Source organism: Lingula anatina, chromosome 9 (genome assembly GCF_051362555.1).
Source record: "Lingula anatina isolate TDL-2025a chromosome 9, LinAna3.0, whole genome shotgun sequence".
NCBI lineage: Eukaryota > Metazoa > Brachiopoda > Lingulata > Lingulida > Lingulidae > Lingula > Lingula anatina.
Genome location: NC_141775.1, coordinates 173,182 through 195,425, shown reverse-complemented (window position 1 = coordinate 195,425; position 22,244 = coordinate 173,182). Strand labels below are relative to the sequence as shown.

The 22,244-nt window shown below is 36.1% G+C and overlaps 3 protein-coding genes across 7 annotated transcripts; 2 read left to right on the top strand and 1 right to left on the bottom strand.

Moving 5' to 3' along the window:
• Nucleotides 1-1,778: 1,778 nt before the first annotated feature.
• On the top strand, nucleotides 1,779-5,338 carry LOC106171570 (uncharacterized). The gene is made up of 3 exons (XM_086994812.1): nucleotides 1,779-1,970; nucleotides 3,261-4,004; nucleotides 4,396-5,338. The coding sequence occupies exons 1-3, from the start codon at nucleotides 1,780-1,782 to the stop codon at nucleotides 5,102-5,104; spliced, it is 1,644 nt and encodes a 547-aa protein (XP_086850938.1). The 5' UTR covers nucleotide 1,779; the 3' UTR covers nucleotides 5,105-5,338.
• Nucleotides 5,339-6,428: 1,090 nt separating this feature from the next.
• On the top strand, nucleotides 6,429-22,195 carry LOC106171585 (transmembrane protein 117). 3 transcript variants are annotated; one of them, XM_086995075.1, is made up of 9 exons: nucleotides 6,429-6,592; nucleotides 7,067-7,205; nucleotides 7,591-7,738; nucleotides 8,018-8,160; nucleotides 15,432-16,050; nucleotides 16,583-16,818; nucleotides 17,167-17,424; nucleotides 17,853-17,982; nucleotides 19,073-22,195. In XM_086995075.1, exons 2-9 carry the CDS (start codon nucleotides 7,068-7,070, stop codon nucleotides 19,951-19,953), a joined length of 2,553 nt encoding a protein of 850 aa, XP_086851201.1. In that variant the 5' UTR covers nucleotides 6,429-6,592; nucleotide 7,067; the 3' UTR covers nucleotides 19,954-22,195. The 3 variants fall into 3 exon arrangements, with proteins under 3 accessions (XP_086851201.1, XP_013407457.2, XP_013407458.2); XM_013552003.2 differs by lacking the exons at nucleotides 6,429-6,592; nucleotides 7,067-7,205; nucleotides 7,591-7,738; nucleotides 8,018-8,160 and adding an exon at nucleotides 14,651-14,863; XM_013552004.2 differs by lacking the exons at nucleotides 6,429-6,592; nucleotides 7,067-7,205; nucleotides 7,591-7,738; nucleotides 8,018-8,160 and adding an exon at nucleotides 14,911-15,033.
• Nucleotides 9,229-14,469, bottom strand: LOC106171586 (endoplasmic reticulum-Golgi intermediate compartment protein 2). Of its 3 annotated transcripts, none has more exons than XM_013552006.2 (11): nucleotides 14,397-14,469; nucleotides 13,756-13,884; nucleotides 13,268-13,379; nucleotides 12,907-12,953; nucleotides 12,291-12,513; nucleotides 11,877-11,975; nucleotides 11,525-11,580; nucleotides 11,090-11,188; nucleotides 10,687-10,784; nucleotides 10,129-10,300; nucleotides 9,229-9,855 (listed from the first exon to the last, which is right to left on the bottom strand). In XM_013552006.2, the coding sequence occupies exons 2-11, from the start codon at nucleotides 13,865-13,867 to the stop codon at nucleotides 9,776-9,778; spliced, it is 1,098 nt and encodes a 365-aa protein (XP_013407460.2). In that variant the 5' UTR covers nucleotides 13,868-13,884; nucleotides 14,397-14,469; the 3' UTR covers nucleotides 9,229-9,775. The 3 variants fall into 3 exon arrangements, with proteins under 3 accessions (XP_013407460.2, XP_086851202.1, XP_086851203.1); XM_086995076.1 differs by having other exon boundaries at nucleotides 14,376-14,431; XM_086995077.1 differs by lacking the exon at nucleotides 9,229-9,855 and having other exon boundaries at nucleotides 10,132-10,300; nucleotides 10,646-10,784.
• Nucleotides 22,196-22,244: the final 49 nt, after the last annotated feature.

The window sequence follows — 22,244 nt, the reverse complement described above, 5'->3', positions numbered from 1 at the left end:
CCTTTGCAGTTAATTGGGAGTGACAGAAAGGCACACCGTCTAGTGCTAACTCTTAAATAATGGTGACAAGTGCACTAGAACAAAAACATGACAATATCATGCACTGGAAAGTATTTGGCACCAAAAAACTCATGTTTCAATGATTTCATAGTTAGACTTCTGACCATTTTTATGTATAGATATATGTAACATGATAACAGCAAAGGGGTATTAATTCCAGTCACACATTTATTATAAAAGTAACATTTTTACATATATTTTCACATATATTTATTATTAAAGTAACATTTTCACATATATTTGAATGTTTTTGTTTTTGTTTTTTTTAGAAATTGAGTTAACTTATTTGTATTCATGAATATGGAACTTTGCTAAGAGAGCGTTTAGTCCACATACGTCAAATTTGAATAATTTGATGACTGCTAATTATAAACTGCCTTCTTGCGGAAATATCGTTGAACATTTTTATTTCAAATTTATAAAAGCATTTTTTGACCTGGGGAATCCCAGCTGGGAGAGTCCCACAAGAGGAGCCACGTCCAATTCCTGTGCTTACATGTTGGGGGAAGCACATTCATTATGAGTGGATTTTTCGAGGAAAACTTGAATAAAACTGTGCGGGCGTGTCTTTCTGAATAATTTTCAATATATTTCAAAAGACTTTCATGTCCAGGTAAGCATTTTATGGATTCTAAGCAAGCAACTGGAATATGTCGATGAGGGACCGTACGTCACTTCCGGAAAGTTATATAAAAATGATAATTATCAAGACTTAAAAGAGGCTTGAGAGTACAGCGTAAGTCAGGGTTACAAATTTTCTTAAATATTTGCAAACTGTGGTAGCTACCAGGTTTTGAGAATACGGCCGCAGAGGTTGCGGAGGATCCAATATTGGGGTCATCAAGCGATAATTTCTTGATGCAAAACAGCTAAACACGTGCGGGCTATAGGCTACATATCGGTGGTTTGAGAGGAAAATTGTGGGACCGGATAGTACGTCAGGTAGAGGGGTTCATCGGTACGAATTGGGTGACCAAGGTTCATTGGTATCAAATTAAAGCTAAATTAGCCAGGAATCGGTTTCTGTGGAGTGGCTTGTAACACCCTTTGCTTATATTGTCGTACCTAAAAATAATATCCACCAAATGACAACAAAATGGCATAAAGCAATAATTTATGTTTTATTATGCAGCTGAAGCATAGTTCTAAAAAATCAGTAAAGGAATTTTTATAATATTTCATAACCTGTAAATAAATGAGATTAGAGGTCACCAGAGGTCCAATATGAATCAACTTCGGGAAAAATAAACCAAAAAAAAAATTCTTTGAAGAAAACATAAGTCAAGATAAAGGGCTTATGGTTATTTCTGATAAATCCTGCACTTATTAAGGGGATCTGGTGAGATTTGACCATTTATTTTACAGTATGACAGTTTAAAGAAGACGACACGAGTGGCATTGGGGTTGTTCGGTTCAATATTTGAAAATGGGGGAGGGGAGGAAAGGGAAATATATTTATTTTATATATTTTAATTTAGAAAATGGAAATGAAAAATATTGTTTTGATAATTTCTAAAGACTTAATTTATACAGTTGATGCGGGTTTTGTGTAATCATGTTATTGTGAAAGTTTAAAACATACCAAAAATAATAAAAAAATATAAAAATTAATGAATTTGAAGTGAAAAAAAAACTTAATTTCCGTAAAGTAAAAGCATATTAGATGAAATATTATTGACATAAACACAAAGGAAATTTATTTAATACATTTCAGATATCATGGAAGATTTCAAATTGGTGGTCGTAATGGCGCTCTTTGTCTTGCACGCGCATGCCCAGTTGAGCCCCACGGCTGATGATGTCATCGACATGACGTACCTCCTGACCCCGGACTCACTGTATTGGCCAGGACTGCCTGGGTTTAATTACACTCGGATTTCTAGGGGACCATCTAAATACGCTGCGAAGTGGTGAGTGCCCCACAAAAAAATAAGTGCCAGCAAAATTTAGTACTATAGGTTCACTAAAAAAAAAAAAAATATATATATATATATATATATATATATATATATATATATATATATATATATATATATATATATATATATATACTACCAGTGTCACGTCAGTGATGCAAAAAAAAAAAAACAGTCTAAAAAAAAATACTGCTTAAGTAAAGGAATGCTGTCAGTACACAGCTGGAAACAAATTTTACCACAGAAACACGTATCAAACTAACAATATGTCTTTATCCATGCTCTCAAAATATTAAAGCATTGTGAATACTTCGTAGAAATGTAAAAAAAAAGTCATGAATAGATATACTTCTTATTGCAAAATCTATTGATATTATTTCATGCATTTTGTTGGTATAGCAATCAATAAAACAAATATCAAACCAACAGTGTGTCTTTATTTGTATTCTCAGAATATTAAAGCATTTTGAACACTTCACAGAAATATTTAAAAAATGATGCAAAGATATGCTTAATACTACCAAATCTATTAAAGGTAATTTCGGACGATGCCATTTTGTCTACTTCGACTCACACGGCCAAACTGTCAGGTGGCCTGTCCGACCTTCAGGGCACCAAATACCTCGACGCCCTGGTCGACCCTTTTTTCGCTACAGAAAACCTGGTAGCCTATGTGCTGCTTTGTACAGAATGTCACTGAAATTTTTCGGGCCATAATCGCTGTCGGCCGCCAGCCTTTCGCACAATTGTAAAAAGGTGATATCTCCATGCCCAATATCAATGGCACACCAATCTAAAACGACGGCACCCGTTCTCTTTATGACTTTAATTGTCGTGTAATTTGAAAGTAATCCTAGAGATGAATTTGACGGCAAAGCGGCCACATTTCCACGTGGCGATAATACGCATGCGCAGAAAGCTCATTTCCTGGCAAATTCAATAACGACGTTTGCGACAACCGACTTCGTTGGGGGCTGGGGGGGGGGGATTTTTTTTTTTTTTTTCGGAGAACGGGCGAAAATCGGTGCGCGCGCAGGATGTCATCCATAAAAATAAAAAAGTGTGGCCTTACCGTTAATTTTTTTTCCATATTGGAAGGTAATATGTATAATATGCATGCATTATGAAACAACAAAAAACAACGAGGCAAGTATGATACAAAATGTAAGCGTCATTTACACCACTCAGAGAAACCTTTTTTATACGCAAGTAGCGTGAACATGGTTATCTTTAAGCTAATAAAAAAATCTAAATTAATGGCCCCAATTAACTTTATATTTTTAGGCTCGAATCCAACGATATCTGCGCACAAGAACATCAAGGTACCCACATGGATGCGCCTGCGCACTTCAGCAAAGGCAAGTGGCGCATGCATGACATCCCACCCCACAGGTTTTTCGGGCCTGCAGTTCGCATTGATATTGCTTCTCAGGCAGCCCAAAATAATGAATACAACCTGCAAGTAGAGGACGTGCAAAAGTGGGAAAAAGAAAACGGTCCCATTCCTGACAACTCTATACTGTTTATCTACACCGGTTGGGGAAATCACCATGATAATCGCACGGCGTACTATGGTTACGAGGGCACCGACAGCTGGTTGGACGCCAATGGAAATCCTTTGGTACGCTTTCCCGCTGTTTCCGAAGATGCCGCCAAATGGATTTCCTCTAAAAGGAAAATATCAGGAATAGGCACTGACGGACCCTCAGTAGGCCCCAGTAAAACTATGATGGCCCACGTTCCTTTCCTTGAAAAGAACATTTTCATTCTCGAAAGCGTTGCAAACCTAGATAAGTTATCAACAACTGGGGACTCCGTTGCAGCACTTCCAGTCAACATCAAAGATGGCAGTGGCGCCCCCGTGCGTCTCATGGCATTCAAGAAAGCCCACTTCAAAGCTGGGACCGATGACGTCATGGACCTGACCTACCCTCTCTCTAATGAAACGATTCTGTGGCCAGGAAGGAATCCTTTCCAGTTGATTGTCCTTGAGAGGGGGTTTGTGAATCTAGGTAACAACACCGTATGGTGCGTAATCACAGTTGAGTTATTGCCATTGTTACATGTTTTAATTAAAAAGTTAACTATAATAATTTTTGAAAATTGTAAGTTGGGAATAACTGCAGACAGTGTCAAGTTACAGTTTTGCCTTGCATATTTGTATAAAGACTTCTTTTAGGTCTTTTAAGATTAATTCGCCGTGACGATTTTTAAACGCAATCCACTTTCTTCAATTTTCCTCAGAATTCCACTCTATAAGTATTTGATTCGTTTGCAAAAAAAAAAAAAAAAAAAAAAAAAAAAAAAAAAAAAAAATACTATTATTACGAAATATTTCCTCACTTACAAAATTAATACCAGCCTTGCAGTAACTTAATGCATTTTTAAATAATACATTTTTAAATAATACATTTTTTAGGAGTGAAATGAACCGATTCTGTTCACCAGAACACGTGGGTACACATCTTGACGCGCCTGCGCACTACATAAAAGGTTCGTGGCGAGTCCACGATATTCCTCCGCACATTCTCATCGGTCCTGCCGTCAGAGTGGACATGAGCAAAAAAGCTGAAAATAACACGGACGCTGTCCTTACCGTCCAGGACTTGGAAGACTGGGAGAAGGAAAATGGCCGAATACCTGACAACGCCATGGTATTTCTTCGCACGGGCTGGGGAAAATTTGTCAATGATTTTGAAAAATACCTTGGCTCTACAAACCGAACCCATTGGGTAAATGATGAAGGACAGCCCCTTCTTCATTTTCCAGGATTTTCAGCGGATGCAGCGAAATGGTTAGTTAACAATCGAAATATCAACGGAGTCGGTAGTGATGCCATTAGCTACGACGCAGGGCAAACGACGTCATTTCCAGCGCACGTGGCCTTTCTTGGAGCCAAGAAGCTCGCGCTGGAGAATGTAGCCAATCTTGACAAGTTGCCGAACACCGGAACGACGGCCTTTGTGTTTCACATGCTGCACAAGGACGGAAGTGGGGCCCCTACCAGAGTGGTTGCAATCAAAAACAGTGCCATCACTGCCGGTCAGGTTTCCAGCGGTGTTGATGTTAGGCCAAAACTGGCCGCCATGATGATGTCCATTGTCTTGATTTTGATCAGCTGCTTTTAATATGCTTTTCTATCCCTCAGGTATCTATAAACAGGGAATTATATCGGATATAATCCCCTGCTATGAAGAAGATGGAGACTTTTAAGCCAGTAGAAATCCTAGGCTGCGCACAATTAATTACCACCACAGTATATGTCCTTTTTAACTAGTTAAACGATAGTTTTAATTGTTTTTGATTGATTGTTTTTCATTGCAAAAACATTTGTCGAATAGACAATAAATTAAGACCCAATAATAAAAAAATAATGTGTTGCATATTTTCTATGTGATTTTACATGCATGTACAGAGGGGTTACGAAAGTAGGCCTATTGCACCATTTTGTTTATACCTTGATCAACAGCTGGATTTGTATTATGTTTCTAAATTAGTATTTTATTAAAAACTGGTAATGTCAGGTTAGTATCATTACTACAGGTTTGTAGACCAGTGATTTGCCCATACGTAACGCATGTTATTTTGTCATTATTCATATTAGGTAGGATGTATATATCCCTATATCTCAATATAGTCACTGTTCTGGGCGCACTCTGAGCTTCAGAGATAACTTGAAACAGACCTCTACACAGTTGGATACCCTTGCTTTTCGTTAGGCCTGGTGGCCAGACACTCACATTTAAAGCCCGCCCCAAATGACTCATTGAACGATCTAACCAGTACAGGCTAAACGCGAACGAGTCAAAGCGAGGTTTGTTCAAATCCGGAGCCATCAAAGGTTACGGAGATATAGGCCTACAGGTACGTGTATTGTGCTGCTGAAAGGAACAATTCAACAAAATGCAGTTTTCTCATTAGACGTATCCTAGACTTTCATCCAATCAGCGTTTTCACCAAACTTTGAGATTGACTGAATTGATTTCGAATTTTTGTGAAATAGAAGGCCTACATCACAATGCGCCCAGTGGTCCAGACATAAATACGCTAAACGTTAAAATAGTATTTGTAAAAAATAATTGACATTTGAGAAAATTACAAATTTGGCACAAACGAATTCATCTTTCGCTTTCATCTCAATCAAACAACACTGCAGAACTGAAATCCAGCAAATTAAAAACCGTGCCGTGCTGTCTAGTGCAAGTAACACCCCATTTCCATAGATTAGATCGACCTACTTTAGATCGACCTTACTCCCTGGGGGTTCACGCTAAATAGCTGTCAGCCGGGCGGACACGAAAGTTAATTACCCCTTATAGCTTTCTAGTAAGCGGGGACGGACACTTAAGGGGGATTATCTGACAGTAATCTAGTGAGACTCCCCGCGGTGATAGATCGATCTAAAGTTGTGGGAATAGACCCTTAGATCAGAATTCATATCGATGACAACATTGTCCCCATTTCAATCCAAGTGAAGGTCAAGGTCATTGCTAGGATACAAAAATTGACTGGCGCTGACAATTTCTCACTCGAAGTTAATTCCTTCGTCGGTCACTGAAACCGCCAACAATATATATTTGTGTATCTGAGGTGAAGCTGCGCTGTTTTCGGAAGTGGTAAGTAATACGTATTTGTGCCTTATGTCGCGTTAGACTAAGTAGCAAAAAATTCAACCAAGCAGACGGTTGATAAATTGACATAAAAACTATGCCTGCAGGAACCGAACGGGATTTTGACACGTAAAGTAGAATTGACAAATTCCCATGGGTTTCAGGTGATTTTGCATGTAATCACAGACTGTTAATTTTTCCAAACTAAAAATCAATGAAATTTCATGGGACAACAAATACTTGTACTCAGTACATGCATGTTACTGGAGTGTTTGTATACAATGTAAAATACAGTATACAGGGTATGTGACTGGTACATGCATATCAATCATATACAATATAAGTACCATTATATATTTCTGTTTTGAATCTATTGACGTTACTAATATGTAAATAATAAAGTGTGAATATATAAAATATGTGCAGAACTACAATTTAATCTCTGTATTGAAACAATGGATTTTTTTATATTTGACACAGAATGATGAAACCAGAGCATGTGTCAAGACTGTTAAAGCACCACTCAGATCTAACACAGAGAATTAATGTCAATGGAAGACTGTACACATATTTGGTAGACAAAGATGTCTTGGATCATTTCATGATACGATTTATACAGGTAAACATTGTGTGTCATCCACTGAATCCAAGTTAAAATCAAGCTGTGGAATCAGGTTTAAATAAGGCCCATAAACTGGACTTCTGAAATTGTGTCAGATGGTGATAGTACAGGCATTGTTGACAGTAACAGGTACAGGCAGAGTGATTAGCACATATACAGACAAATGTTGTGACTAGGCCCCATAGCCACCCCTTTATGCTTGGTAAAGGTCCCTTCTTTAATTGGTAAATTTTGATACAGTTTCACAAAGATTTCATGGTCCACTTTTCAATAAATAACCAGCCCTTTGAAAAAACTGGCTACAAGTCTGCATCTGTACACAACAGCCCCCCCCCCCCCCCCATTATCCCTCTCCAAATTAATTGAATATTTCACTTTTCAGAACCAAGGATCATCTACAAATCAGGTAGATCAGTTACTGGAGGAACTCAGCATTCTGGGAGAAGAGGCATTTCAGCTGTTTTGTGATGCTCTCATTGAAGATGGACAGGGTCACATTGTGGAGCAGTACCTTAAAGCTGGGAGAATAGGTGGGGGTAGTCTTGGAGGATAAGTAGGAGGAAGGATGCACATGGACATTACATTTACCAGTACATTTAATCATCAATTTGTTCCACTTTGTTTTGCTGGTTGTAGTATCATTTGACAAATAAATGCCCATCAAAATGAAGTTAATTTTCATGAGAAGAATTAAATAAATAAAATCAAAGGTACCTAGGTAATTGTGTGTGTGTGTATAATATGATAACAGTTACTTAATGCAAAATCAGCATTTTTTAATGTTTTGGAACAAACATTTTTTCTGGTAGGTCCCTTGAGTGCCCGATGGCTAGACAAACTGGCAGAGCGTGTAGGCAGCAGCTGGCGACATCTAGGGAGTAAATTAGGCTTCACGGATATTGAACTGGATCACATGGAGACCAAGCACCCTCATAACCCACATGTGAAAATTGTACGTATGTTGTGTATGTGGAATGAGGCAGAGTTTGACAAAAGTGGTCACGAGTGCATGCAACAGTTACGAGACATTTTTGCAGAGATTGGTATAATTGATTTGGCGAAACGCCTGCCAGATGTTTTGCCAGGTGATATAAGATCTGGAGAGGATAAACTGACCACAGGAGTTCTCCCTCTTCTTGACAGCTAATATTATGCCATCCTTGGAGTATATTTATTTTATATGAAGTGGTGTAGCTCTTCAATCTCAGCTGCATTTTATGCTTCTTATCTTGAAATTCTTATTTCTGGAGCTGACCTGTGTTCCCATTTTATATTTCCCACAGTAATGCCTCTTTCATTTTTTTTTTTCAATGTCTGTGATTGTATTAACTGCCAGGTGTCTGACAGGAAAGCCATATGGCTTAGATTGTCTAAGTTCATCATCAATTATGAACACTAGCATAATCATGTGGTTAGCCCATTCCTCCTAGCCCCAAAACATTCCAAACATTTTCCTCTGTCATAATTCTTTACCATTATTTTTACCACTGTCCATTTTGGTGTTGTATATATCTTAGTTTTGCAGCTTCCTGTACAATATATTTATTATCTAGATTAAGCCTCTCTTCTTTACCAAAAAAGGTATTGTTTTGATTGTACACATTGTTATTGTCTTGCTGGCCTAAGCAACACTTTGCTCTTTCTTGAATGGCTTTTTAATTAACTGCTTTTAATTTTTTTTTTTTTATTTTCCAAGACATCTTGATGTTTTGACTCTGAAATCAAAAGATCAACTTAGGTGAAGTATGAATACATGAAAAGAACTACTTTCTTTATGAATTGCTGACTGATCTGTACAGACAAGAGCAGTTTAGGATCGAAAATTGATCCAATGTGTGTCTTGTGGCAAGGTGAAATTTTATAAAAATCTCTTTGCTGTACAGTATGTATTCTTGCCTTCTTCTCAGAGACAGCCTTGTTCCAGGACCAGATTGGTATGTGAACAGATCCTTTAAGAGCCAGAATCTTGCCAATGTAAAGAAAACAATTTCTTATATTAATAAATAGATGAATTACAAAATTTTTTTGTTCACTGTCAAATTTATTACATAATCATAAATAAAGTGTAACTGCTCTTCTGTGGTGAAAGCAAAATCATTTTTCAAAATTTATGCTATTAAGGTTGCAACAAGTATAAAATAAAACAAAACAAAAATGATCACATTTCAACATGAAAAACACCCTAACAAATTGTCTAAAACATAGACTTAAAAACTTGGAATGATCACAATTAATACTATATCATCCTGCTTAAAAGGTATTGCTATATATTTTTGCTACATAATTGTTGAAAAAAAGAACCTAAAATCCATCTAATTGTTTCATCAATGACAATAAAAACTGATTATCTTTTGATTAAGTCAAAAAACAATCAAAAATCCCCTTATTTGACTGGGAGCAGATTATTCTGAAGTGCAGCTGGAGGGAAAGGATCAAAGCTGGCTTTATCTACTGGCATATACAAGCCAGCCAAAACCTACATGCGTACAGAGAACCAGATTGAACGTTTAAAATTTAAATCTGCATACATTTCATGCCCCATTATGCAAGGATAATCCTGTATAAACCTAGGATGAGGAATGTTGTTGTTTGGAAAAGTGGCCAAGCAAGAGATTTGTCACATAGCCACAAAGTCTCTGAAGCAGACCTGCAAACAAATATTGACAGCTGGATTATAGACAATGAAAACTGTGTTTGTAATGCTTCAGTACATATATATGGCTGCTAACTCTGTGCATTCTCTGATATTGATTCCCTTTGTTTTCTGTTTATCCAAATGTGTTACAACCTTTGGGTAAGAATCACTTTGCTAACCAAAACATACAATATAAATATACTTTTATGCTGCAAGACAACCATATTAGAATCTTACTTCTGTGTTTTTTGTTTATGTGGAAAAATATCAGAAATTATAAACTACCTGCCGTGCTGAAGATTCCTCCCACAATGCCACACAGCCTCACTGTGAACTTCCAGACTGATTTACGCTCCTCGGTACCAATCACAGTTAAAGGAGAGAATTTGTACTTAAAGAAAATCCCAGGAGCTCCTCCGCCTCCATGTCCAGGTAGACTGTGGTCTATGGTGCGGTTCTGAAAACAGCAAAACCTCTGTTATATCAAGGACTTATAACAGATTGTAACTCCTTGGTTATATTTAGCACTGTTTACCAGTTGATAGCTAATATATGAATGCATGAATCTATTTGATATTGTGTTATAGTTAAGTGATTCTTAAATCATCTAGCATGCTACACATATTCTTTAAAACCTCATTCTTTAGTTAAATAGCAAAATAATTAGCATACAAAAAATAATTAAAAGGTTGTTAAATTCTAAATGAAAAAATAAATATGTTAACTTTATTCAATCTTTGCTAACAAAGACATAAAAAACATCAGCCACTTTTGCTTTCCATTGATTTATTATAATACTTACTTTGTATTTTAATAAAATGAATATTTAAAAAATATTCTTACAAGTGTGGTGACAGAAAACTGGTATGTATCTACGCTGTGAGCAAGTGTTCGCACCTTTGTCGGGACTATTTGGATGAAATACTGAAACATTTTGTAAGCTGGAAAAAAAATTGATACAAATCTAAAAAGAGAAAAATTCCTTTAAGCTGAAATACTAAAAAATTAGTAAGAATAATATAAAAATATCATTTTCATAAAATGAAAAATGCAGAAAATTATTGATAATTTCATTGATTACTTTTACAGAAAACCAATCCTTAAACATGTAGCATGCTCATAAGTTTATCAAAAAAGACAAGTAGAAAAGACAAGGCCATGAAGCAAGCAAAGCAGAAGGGAGAGATTGATTAGAAATATGAAAATCAGCAAAACGGGATATGTCTCAATTCATATTTCTACTAACGTTCTGTGGTCAGAACTTCATCCCCATCCAGTGGGCTGACAACTCCTGGACCAACTTCACCAAAAGACAGCCTCTCTATCCTGTGGGAGAAGTTGTGATCTGAAGCAAAGAGAAGAATATGAAATAACATTTGAAATTGTGATAGGTGTACTATTACTTGAAATGTTAGGTGTTCTATTATTGGAATTGTGTTAGGTGTTCTGTTACCCGAGGGAATGCTGTTCACAGCAGAGGATTTTTTATATAGGATAGTTATAACATGATGTTGACCATTACAGTGTGTGCTATGATACTGGACTTGTTGAGATACACACTTATTAACTTAACCTTCAATAGAGAATTGAAGGTGATAAATGTGTACAATAAGGAACAAATTCATACTCAGCAGTTACTAATTCTGCCTCTGGTTACAACAACATCTAAGCTGCTACTCACCTTCCCTGTATATGGAGTCTGTGAGGTGGACATGACCTCTTGGGTGAGGAATACTTCTGAAAAAAAAGTTGAGGAAAATCTGAGATCAAAAGTGGAGAGGCAAAATCTCAACTGAGAACATAGTATATTAACTGATTTACTTATTTTGTCACTGATTAGCAGATAGCACCATGTAAAGATTAAGATTAAAACATTTGAACAGATCATGCCTACACTCCTATGCCAAATCAGCAAAGAAAGCCTTTGAATATTAAAAGCATAAATACCGTAAAATCACCCAAGAATCGCACTCGTTACTCATAGACCTATTAAACAATATGTTAGATGTGACAATGCCACTATGTATACTTACTTCCCTGCAGTTATATGGAAATTCCCTGAGACTTTGTTGACATATATGGAACCATGGAGTCTGCAAGCCTTTGCTTCTCCTGGAACACTTTCTAATGGACTGAAATATGGTGCAACACAATGTAGCTCTGAGAAAAAAACTTCACAGCTTACATGCAAGAACTAAAGGAGATTAGAGAAATGCAAGGTTAATAACAACTATGAAAAGAGCATACTGTTGTGCATGAGACAGAGAAATGAATGGAGCAACTGCATCTTTAATAAATGATTTTAATCCAATCCTTATTTTAGAAGACATTTTACTGTTACAGTCTGTAAGCCGCAGCTTCTAGGCAGTTGTCTTACATGTGTACTACATGTAGTAAGTTAGGAATCAAACTCATGTAAATTTTGATTCAGAGACATTACACCATACCCTCTTGGCATTTCTACTCCCATGCCTGAATACCCTGACTTCCAAAGCACAGCCTGGATAGCATGGTATTGATTGCGCAGATATGTGTTCACATGTTGTATAGTGGCAAAGTACTGCCGCTGTCTGTCACTGAGCTCAAAGTGGACAGGGTCCTGCTCTAACTGACCCTCGACTTCTGTGTGGGAACCTTGGTCAGTCAGTTCTACTATGTCTGCCCCCAGTGCTAAAATGTGGGAAAGAGACTAAAATATATAAATTTTGAAAGACCCATTTAGAAAAAGACACTTTGCTAATAATTTAAAACACATTGTGCTTTGGAGGATCACAAAAAATACTGTAGCAGCTTTCAAACAGTTTTTATGAGATTCTTTTTTCTTTTCTCTTTCAGTATTGAGCCAAATCAAAATAGAATTAATTTCCAATACATTTGCCCAAACAGATACCTGCATATTTTATGGACTACTGTGACATTCCATAAACTGGACACTAAGATACATTGTAATGCAAGCAGTCAAATGAAGTTAACAACCAAGACCAGGCATTAAGGAGTCATGACCAGTCATTAACAGCATTAATGCCCCCCATAGATCTCAGTATAGTTATAATAAACACTCACCATCACAAGCCATAGCAACTGTGATATCAACATTGATCTTCAATTTTCTGGAAAACAAAATGTTAACAATATGCTGTTAAGGCACTGATGTTAAACAATAAATGACAATATTTTCTACAAGTTAAACAACATAGATGTCTTCTTCTGAGATAAATCAAAAGAAAAGGCTTTGGCTGTTATCTTAAACCTTCAGTTCAAAGAGGAGACTTTAAAAAGTTTCTGAAACTGGAAGTTGCTTCTTTATAGTAATAATCAAGTTTTTTTTTGAGAATCAACTAAAGTTACAGAAGTTACTGACAGCCTTTACATTTTGCTTGAGACACTCAAGTAACTGTTTAGTTGTTATGTAGCACCCTCCTACCTGTCTATCTGAGCATCAACTTCATAATTGAAGTGCATCTCTGTGCTGACGTAGTTCATGATTTCTGAGACAACTAGAGCTGCCATCACCAGGAAGATCAAGATGGACACAGCTGCAGATAATATATGTGGATTATATTACTGTAACATTTTTTCCTATACAGATTCTTATATATAATGACAGTACTGTTCGCCATTTAGTATAGCAAAGGAAAATTAAAAGTCTTGTCTGTCTCAGTGAAAAATCTGATCATATACTGTGAAACATTGGGAAATTTGCATCATATAAATACAGAAAAATGGAAAACTAAACATACTGTAAGATTTTTATTACTCTTATGACAGGTTATGTTTACCATGTTCAAATGTTTCCCAATACAAAGGTATTATCTATGATTACATGTATCATGTTATATAAAGAGTCCGGCCAATTATAAATCTTTGCACTGGAAGCTATAGTAGATATACTTGTGTAGTTATAGAACTAACCTCCCCCTCCACTGCTGCCTGTTTCTGCATAGTCCTTAGGGACTTTAGGAAAAGCATCAAGTTCTTTCACAATCTTAAGTGTTCTCTTCCTCAACATTGTTATCCCTGGCATAACACACTCCAAGAAACCTTTATAAACATGAAAAATAACAAATACTTAGATGTTCACTCTTTTAATGTGGCTAAAAGTTACGCATGTTTCTAAAAATATTGAAGTTGCTAATGCCCTCACGGAAGTATGCAAAATAAATATTTTAAAAAAGCTCAGTTGGGGAGCTACATTGTACCAGTAGACCAAGCGACAATAACATTTTTCACACAAAAGAAATAATTTCTATATTAAACTGGAATATTTTCAAAAATTCTAACGATCTGTATCGTTAATGAGATAAGGTGGATCTGATAACCGTTCAAATATTCAATCCAGACGATGTCTTGTGCTAGCTTGATAATCTAAGAATTTTAAAATTACACCGTTGTCAAGGGAAAATTTCTTAGGACCAAAAATAAATGCCTTGTTTGAAAGGAAAGCAGTCGATACATTTTCTTAAATTGGTTTTTGGAATGAAACTGGTTTTATTAAAATTATATAAGCTAATTTTAATCATAATCTTAGGTACATTATACATGATCAAGCTCACCAAACCAACATCTGTGTGAATTCCACGCCTGAGCGCGACGCCGGAAGTTGAAGGAAGCACCTACATGCTGAGCTGAAATTTATTCAACCACTTACTACTCGAAGTTTTGTATAAGCTAGGTGTTTTCTTTATTAGGACAACACACATTGAAATAGCTTTTTACTGTACAGTTATTTTGTTTTTATCACGTATTTTATGTTCGAGGAAATTTATTCACCTGACAAAGTGCCTTCTAAAAATCATTGTAACGAAACTAAAATATACTTATCAAATAAGCTTTACATGGAGCAAATCAGGAAATGGCAACAGCAAAACATTCCTTACTAACTCTGAATTTTGGCCGATTAGGGGCTCCATTTTCAAATTGAATGCAATTGTCGTCGTGGGAGTACTCATAGTATATCAGCAAAATAATGGAAACCAATGAAGTTGAACCGCAAAACGATAAAGTGGCAGTGGAAACTAAGGTATTTTATTTATTTATTTTGTGGGTTAGTCTCGCTGCTTTGGCCTTTGCCTTTGCCCTTGCGTTGATTAACACTTATCACATGCAATGAAGACTTGAGCAAACCAGGTTGTTTAAGTCAGTGTTTCCAAAAAATTAGAAGTTTGGAGGTCTATGATCAGTTGTGAGAAGGTAATAATTACAGTAGCAAATATTCTTTGTTAGATACTGTAGAAAAGAATTAAGGTACTAGTAAATTGCGAAAGCATACTAGTCTAGTACATGTAAAGCTTTCATGTCCTGGGAAAAGGGCGTGGTTCTTGCAGTAAATACATAGATGCATGTGCATTGAAGCTTTTTACCAGAAAACCATGAGAAATTGTAATGAACATGAGTTAGTTCTGAACCTTGATATGGTTGAAGAAAAAATTTGATATTTTGATTTCAGGGCATTAGATTTATTGTTGATTGGGGTTGGGGGGTGGAAATTATGTGAATCAGTCAGTACTCATAACTGTCAAATTCTCATAATATTAATTTTATTCTCACAATTCTCCTCTCCTGATATCAATTGATTGTTTTATTTTTAGCAAGTCACACCAGGCAAACGGGCCTCCTCTTCCTCCAGTGATGTCATAACTCCACCAGTGCGATCCTCCGCCATAGGCTTTGAAGATTCAACAACGCGTGGCTCGTATCGCACAGCTGTTAGTAAAAACTCAGTCATGAACAAACCAAAGAAGAAAAAGGCCAGTGGAGAGATGGACACAAAGACAGAAGAACCTTCTGCTATTGTGACAGGTGATGGCGTGGATGGGGTCACCAAGGACACTGCGGATGGAAGAGGTCAAGGTCTAGGTGAAGGTTATCGTGAACTGGACAAGATAGACAGCTGTTTTGTGCAAGGGGATTCAATCAGCCAATTTTCCCTCTATATGAAAAAAGACTTCCGCTACTACTTTCAGCACCCCTATGCACGCCTCTTCGTGGCATATTTTGTTGTTTTTTGTAACTTTCTGATTTACGCAGAAGATCCTGTGGCACATAGTTACAAGGAGGCCACAATTCCAGCTATTGGGAATGCCTTTGCATTGGTGTGTTCCTATTACCCTGACAATGCATGGTCTGTCCTCAAGGTTTTTTGTTGGATATTAGGAATCACTATTGGCATTTTCTTTGGGAAGTTTGTTATACATAAGTTGCTGTTGAGTAAGTTTTATTTGCATGAATTTTCTGTTTTACTTACTTTTAAGATAATTCTTGTTAAATTTTTATGGAGTTGTGTAAGTTAATTTAAGCTTGCATTAAAAAATTAGTGTTAATTTCTAATTATCAAGTCATGCCAGATACCAACACTTGTTTCAAGGTCTTGTGTCATACTGGAACATGTTTAATCTTATTTGAATGTGAAAGTATTGAAAGTAATTTGTGTTCATTATGTTTCATGATTGATTTATATATGAGTTGAAAGTGTATGTAGGTGTATTTTTCTTTGTCTTTTGTTCATTATTTATCTGTGGTGATTCAAAAGACACTGTTAATGGAATAGGAAAGAGCCCTCTAATTTGTGTTACTTTATCAAGCACAGAATTATTGTCATTTGCAATGTTTCAAACCCTAAAAAAAGAAAAGGAAAAATCAAAAGAGAAAACTGAACACAAAGTGCTCTCCAGCAGTACTGGCATATTGTACAAAATTGTATATTTAATTATCATTCATTATTAAATCTGTAATTTTCCAGACCGTGTTCTGAAACTGGAAATGTTCTCAGACGACCAAGGGTCCTGGATGATCATGTTTCTGTGTTGTATTCTTTGGACCTTTGTCTTCTCGTACGTGTACAACCTGTTCCTGCTGATAGGTGGCGCCAGCACACAGTCTTACGCTCTCTCAGGACTCATGGGGATAAATAACGCCATCTTTATGAAGGCTGCAGCGTGTGGGACGTGGTGTGGAGACTTCTTCACTGCTTGGATGGTGAGTAGCACCAGTAGATGGAGGGGTGGCTTTCTTTATAACTTTTCAATTTATATTAGTTGATTTCATTTACCGGGTATTTATCTGATTCCTTTTATTTTATATTTGTTTGTTTATAATTTCTTGTTTTGTTTTTTAAGTAAGCAGTTACCTGTAAGTTGAGTATCATTTGTATTTTATAACAAAAGATTTTACTGTCAGTTGTGTGTGTAGCTATAATATTTCTATATAAACTTTAAGATCAGGCAACTCTAGAACTGTAACATATTACTGAGTGACACATTTGTGTTAAGAGAGATACAGATACTTATTTGACTTTTGAATTAAAAATTGGTATGTACACTTCAGGTAACAGACATTATGCTCCAAGAAAAACTCTACCCTGGTTGGGCCACCCCTGTACGCGGATGGTGGAACAGAAAAATCAATCGAATCATCCTCTTCTGGGTCTGCGTCATCACTCTGAGTATAGTTGTTGTCATGGTGATTGCAACAGATTGGATTAACTGGGACACCCTGAATCGAGACTTCTTGCCGACCAATGAGGTGTCAAGGTCGTTCTTAGCGTCGTTTATTCTCGTTATGGATCTGCTGATTGTTATGCAGGTATGTTGTGATGGTGATTGTTTGTCTGTTGGGTCTTTGTTGTAATAATAATTAGTACTTTTTTTTTTTTTTTTTTTTTTTTTTTTGCAAATACACCATTCTCAATAATCCACAAAAAAAAATATATTTTTCAAAACTTTCAAAGGATCTTTTTACGGATACTATTAAATTAAAAAAGAAAGAAAAAACTTAATGATTAATCACTGTATTTTAATACAATAAAATGCCAATGTATTGTATTTTCTCTCTCACAAACTCTGTTGTTTGTTTGATGTCCTAACACCATTTATTTGTTTAATTTGTCATTGTATATTGATGATTGTACAAGATATCAACACTTGAACTCAAGTCACTAGAAATAAAAACAGTAATTATAAATTAAAAAATATATGCAAAGATCCAATTTCCATTTTACTAACTAAATTTAGGATTGGGATTTTCCCCACTTTATCAACAACTTTGACATCAAGCTCCCAGGCCTCAACACTGCTCACATCAAGTTTGAGATACCGAAATGTCTGAATGAACTTAAAGAGAGTTGGACTGTCCACATAACAGGTACAGTATATATGGAAGAAGCAATTAGTTCACAGGATATTAAAAGTTTGTTTTATGTGCTGTATAATACTAGTATGTGGCTTTAAATAGTTGCACCTTTTGTAGCATTTTAGGCCTCTGACTGGCCATTTACATGCCCTAATCTGTATAGCATGACTGCGTGTAAGAGCTTTTTCGCAATTTAACTCTCGTTCTATGTATATTGATCCAACTTTGCAATAACATTTGCTGAATGCAATCAGATTAACTAGCCTCCTCCTGTTGATTAGAATACAGTAAAACTGGTGATTATATCAGTATGTTGGAAACAAGTGGAGGCTTATGCCTTATCCTGATGTTGAGTAGAATACAGTAAAACTGGTGATTATATCAGTATGTTGGAAACAAGTGGAGGCTTATGCCTTATCCTGATGTTGATTAGAATACAGTAAAACTGGTGATTATATCAGTATGTTGGAAACAAGTGGAGGCTTATGCCTTATCCTGATGTTGAGTAGAATACAGTAAAACTGGTGATTATATCAGTATGTTGGAAACAAGTGGAGGCTTATGCCTTATCCTGATGTTGAGTAGAATACAGTAAAACTGGTGATTATATCAGTATGTTGGAAACAAGTGGAGGCTTATGCCTTATCCTGATGTTGATTAGAATACAGTAAAACTGGTGATTATATCAGTATGTTGGAAACAAGTGGAGGCTTATGCCTTATCCTGATGTTGAGTAGAATACAGTAAAACTGGTGATTATATCAGTATGTTGGAAACAAGTGGAGGCTTATGCCTTATCCTGATGTTGATTAGAATACAGTAAAACTGGTGATTATATCAGTATGTTGGAAACAAGTGGAGGCTTATGCCTTATCCTGATGTTGAGTAGAATACAGTAAAACTGGTGATTATATCAGTATGTTGGAAGCAAGTGGAGGCATGTTAATCTGTTTATCTGATTGCATTCAGCAAGAGTCCCCATGGAGTTCCCAATTTGTTTAAAACTGAATTGCCAATCAAGAGATTTTGAAAACTGTTATGCATACTCAGTACTCAGTAGTGGAACATGTGCAGTGATTTTTATTGCTGTTGTCTTTTACAGGGAAATGGTTCAACTATGGTATTCTCTTCATTGTCATGTTACTAGATCTGAACATGTGGAAGAACCAAATATTTTACCTTCCTGCTGACTATGGTCAGTACACTGACCCCTCTGGTCATGTTTACACCGTCCGCAACCTTGATCAGCTGGCCAATTTTAACGCCACTCAACTGACCTATGAATGGAGGTCTAACAACACTGACCTGTCCACCAATCAGACGTACCTCGCCGGTGACTCGTTCATGAATTCTCGATACTATGGTTATCACCTGGGTATTAAGGCAATCGCTTTTGTACCGAGCTTATCAATGTTTATTACATTTGGTCTGCTTGTGTATTGTTTTGGTAGGACAAGACCAAATAAAATTGATGTGTATGGTGGAAGGTTGAGAAAGAGGAAGAAGGCAAACCGCCTTCAAGAAGAGAAAGACACAGACTTAGTCAATGTTGTGTCGGATGAAATTGATGGTAAGCCTGTTGTTGTGTCCACTATAAATGACAGCGGTGCTCCTGTGAGCGTTAGTGGAGTTAAGTGCAATGAATTGAAAGACATGACCTTGACCTCTGATGCAGGTGAAGGTCATGATAACCCTAACTTTGCAGATGTTGAAGTGCAGCACACTGCGGGTAAAAACTCAAAGGAGGGCAGCGCTGTAGCTGTGACCTTGAAGGGTGAAGGTCAGGATAATGGTGGGTTTTCTGGGACAGAAGAAAACAATGAAGGAGTAATAGTTGACAAACTTGAAATGGATAATGCACCAAGTGTTGTTTTTGATGGAGAAAATTATGTGATAACAGGTAAACCATCTGGCTCAGTTAATTCTGCTGAGGAAAATGGAAATTCCAAACCAGATTATGATAATGTGAACATTCAACACTGAAAAACATGGAAATAAAGAGCAAGACAAAGATATCACTTCATTATAGGTACTATCATATTGACTAAACAATACTTACATTTCTGTGGGTAAAACTATACGTCCATTATATTACAATTATTTTATTATAAATATTTATTTAAAACAGTAACCCTTTGAACAGTTACTAGATGCAGCAGTGTCTATTCAGGGCAATTTGAGATCAATTTTAACATAAAGGAACATTGAGAACAAACTCCTGGAAGGAATACATTTTGATTGAGGTACTTTCCCATCACATCTGGTAACTATATATGGTGTTGAGCTGTGATGGCAGAGACAAGACAAATGATCTCTGTGTGCAGTTTTGGCAGCAAAAGTGTTTCATATCAGGAGTTGGTCTTAAAATTTTTAGATTTTACAAATATTGTTAATATGTTGCAGTATAGATTCTTATTGCAAGCTTTATTGTTATAATAAGTTATTTTCTATATTAGTGGTTTAAAATATTTGTAAATTTTAAACAAAGATGTTAAGAGTAATTTTGAACTTGAAGTTTTGTATAAATAGAAATTTAATTGAATATTTCAAGAGTTAAATGACATATTTTGATAAATAAAACATTTAGATTGAGCTTATTACTCTATATTACACCCCAGTGGAGTATAAACCATCTACAAGATCCCTCCATATGTCCTTGTCCTGAGCTCTTGTCTCCACCTGTCTCCAGTTGTAGCTTAATAATCAGTCTCTTTGTACATGTACTGGGGTACCTTTGCCAGGTTCAGGTGGCTGGTGCTTGTTGATGTACTAGTACCCTTCTTTTACCCTCTGTGATCCCCTGTGCAGGTCTTGTGTTGTCATTACTTGATTTTTGACTAAAAGCATCCATTTTCAGTGTCTTTCCGTGGCTCCTTGTTCTAATATATGCACTTCATCACTAGACGCTTCCTTGAATCTTTTTACGATGAGTGGCCAGAGTCTGAAGGCTTCTTCACAGGCTCGAGTAATATAGGTTTATATGAACTTATTTACTGTTTAAGTTGCTGCTGTTTTCTGTATGTGCTTCATGGAATAAGATTGGCCAGACATTTGTACTAGATTTTTTCCTTGGTCTTCTGGCTAGGTTCTGGATTAGATTACCATGTGTAATTTAGCTGAATACCTGACCTGTGTCTTACCAATCCAGGCCCAATATCCTGGGCTTCCATTCTGCCTTTACTCAGTGCTAACCTCTCTGCTGCTGTCAGTTGCCATACCTATCAGTAGTTTGTATACATACATATACTGGTTGTTTATATATCCTCTGTGTTAGTCCGTGTAGTTGACATTTTCATCTTCTGTTGATGTAAAGGTTGCTCTGAGCAGATAATGATCACACTTGATCAGTCTTTTCCTGCATGTACTGTTTTGTAAGATAAGTTTAGGCAAAGCTGTAAGAGTAATAAATTATTAACCAGCTCACACAGACTGGTCATTCTTGCAATAGAGATCTTTTGAGGAAGGGCCTTAATACCATGCCTTGAAGGTAGACATGTTTTATCTCTTTAGAAATGATTAACATTTTTATTGTTGTACCTCAAGACACGGTTTAAAATATTATTTTAGCATGTTTACAGTAGTTTTGAAGTTGTAACTTGTACAAATATGTTTACTTCTCTTCTTACTATAAATTAGACATTAATGAAATATGCAATTTTTGAGAATATTTTTAAAAGCTTATTCTAATCAGAACTGTCACTCAGCATTTATCTAGCCATATTTCTGTAACAGTGGTTTCTGTGTAGAATGTTATTAATGATAAAATTAACGTAATATTTCTTTGACAATGTTAGGTACGCTTTAATCATTTGTATCTTATTTGTTGTGCATGGTTATGTTCTTGTTATTAGCTTGTTATAGATTTGATTGTTACAGTAATGGTACTGTTAATCTGTGATTTTTTTATATTTGATTATGTTAACTGTTTACCTCATTTTAAACAGTGGCAATGGGATATACTACCATGCATAAGAACACTAAGAATGTTATCTGGTACCCACTGAATGGTGTCTGGTTTCAAGTACTGTGATTTTAATTTCAACACTTTGTGATATAGCATCTTGTCAGAATGAGAAAGCTTTAATTGTAAAATAACTGTGTATAATTTAAGTATTATCTAAGCCATATGAGATGTTAATTGTCAGTATGTAAGTTTTTTTCAACACAATTACTTGGTCAATTTGTCAAATGTTATTTCATTGTTATAAAGACAATCTTTAACTTCGGGGAGTTATTTGGGCTCAGTTAAGCTAGAAATAACTTAAAGGTCAATT

Coding starts and splice junctions, on each gene's coding strand:
- LOC106171570 (XM_086994812.1), top strand. CDS start 1,780: ATGGAAGATTTCAAATTGGTGGTCGTAATGGCGCTCTTTGTCTTGCAC. Junction 1,971..3,260: donor TCTAAATACGCTGCGAAGTG/GTGAGTGCCCCA, acceptor TTATATTTTTAG/GCTCGAATCCAACGATATCT. Junction 4,005..4,395: donor CTAGGTAACAACACCGTATG/GTGCGTAATCAC, acceptor TACATTTTTTAG/GAGTGAAATGAACCGATTCT.
- LOC106171585 (XM_086995075.1), top strand. CDS start 7,068: ATGATGAAACCAGAGCATGTGTCAAGACTGTTAAAGCACCACTCAGAT. Junction 16,051..16,582: donor TATACATAAGTTGCTGTTGA/GTAAGTTTTATT, acceptor GTAATTTTCCAG/ACCGTGTTCTGAAACTGGAA. Junction 17,425..17,852: donor ATCTGCTGATTGTTATGCAG/GTATGTTGTGAT, acceptor AACTAAATTTAG/GATTGGGATTTTCCCCACTT.
- LOC106171586 (XM_013552006.2), bottom strand. CDS start 13,867: ATGCCAGGGATAACAATGTTGAGGAAGAGAACACTTAAGATTGTGAAA. Junction 11,189..11,524: donor AGACTCCATATACAGGGAAG/GTGAGTAGCAGC, acceptor TCTTTGCTTCAG/ATCACAACTTCTCCCACAGG. Junction 9,856..10,128: donor AGGAATCTTCAGCACGGCAG/GTAGTTTATAAT, acceptor ATTTGTTTGCAG/GTCTGCTTCAGAGACTTTGT.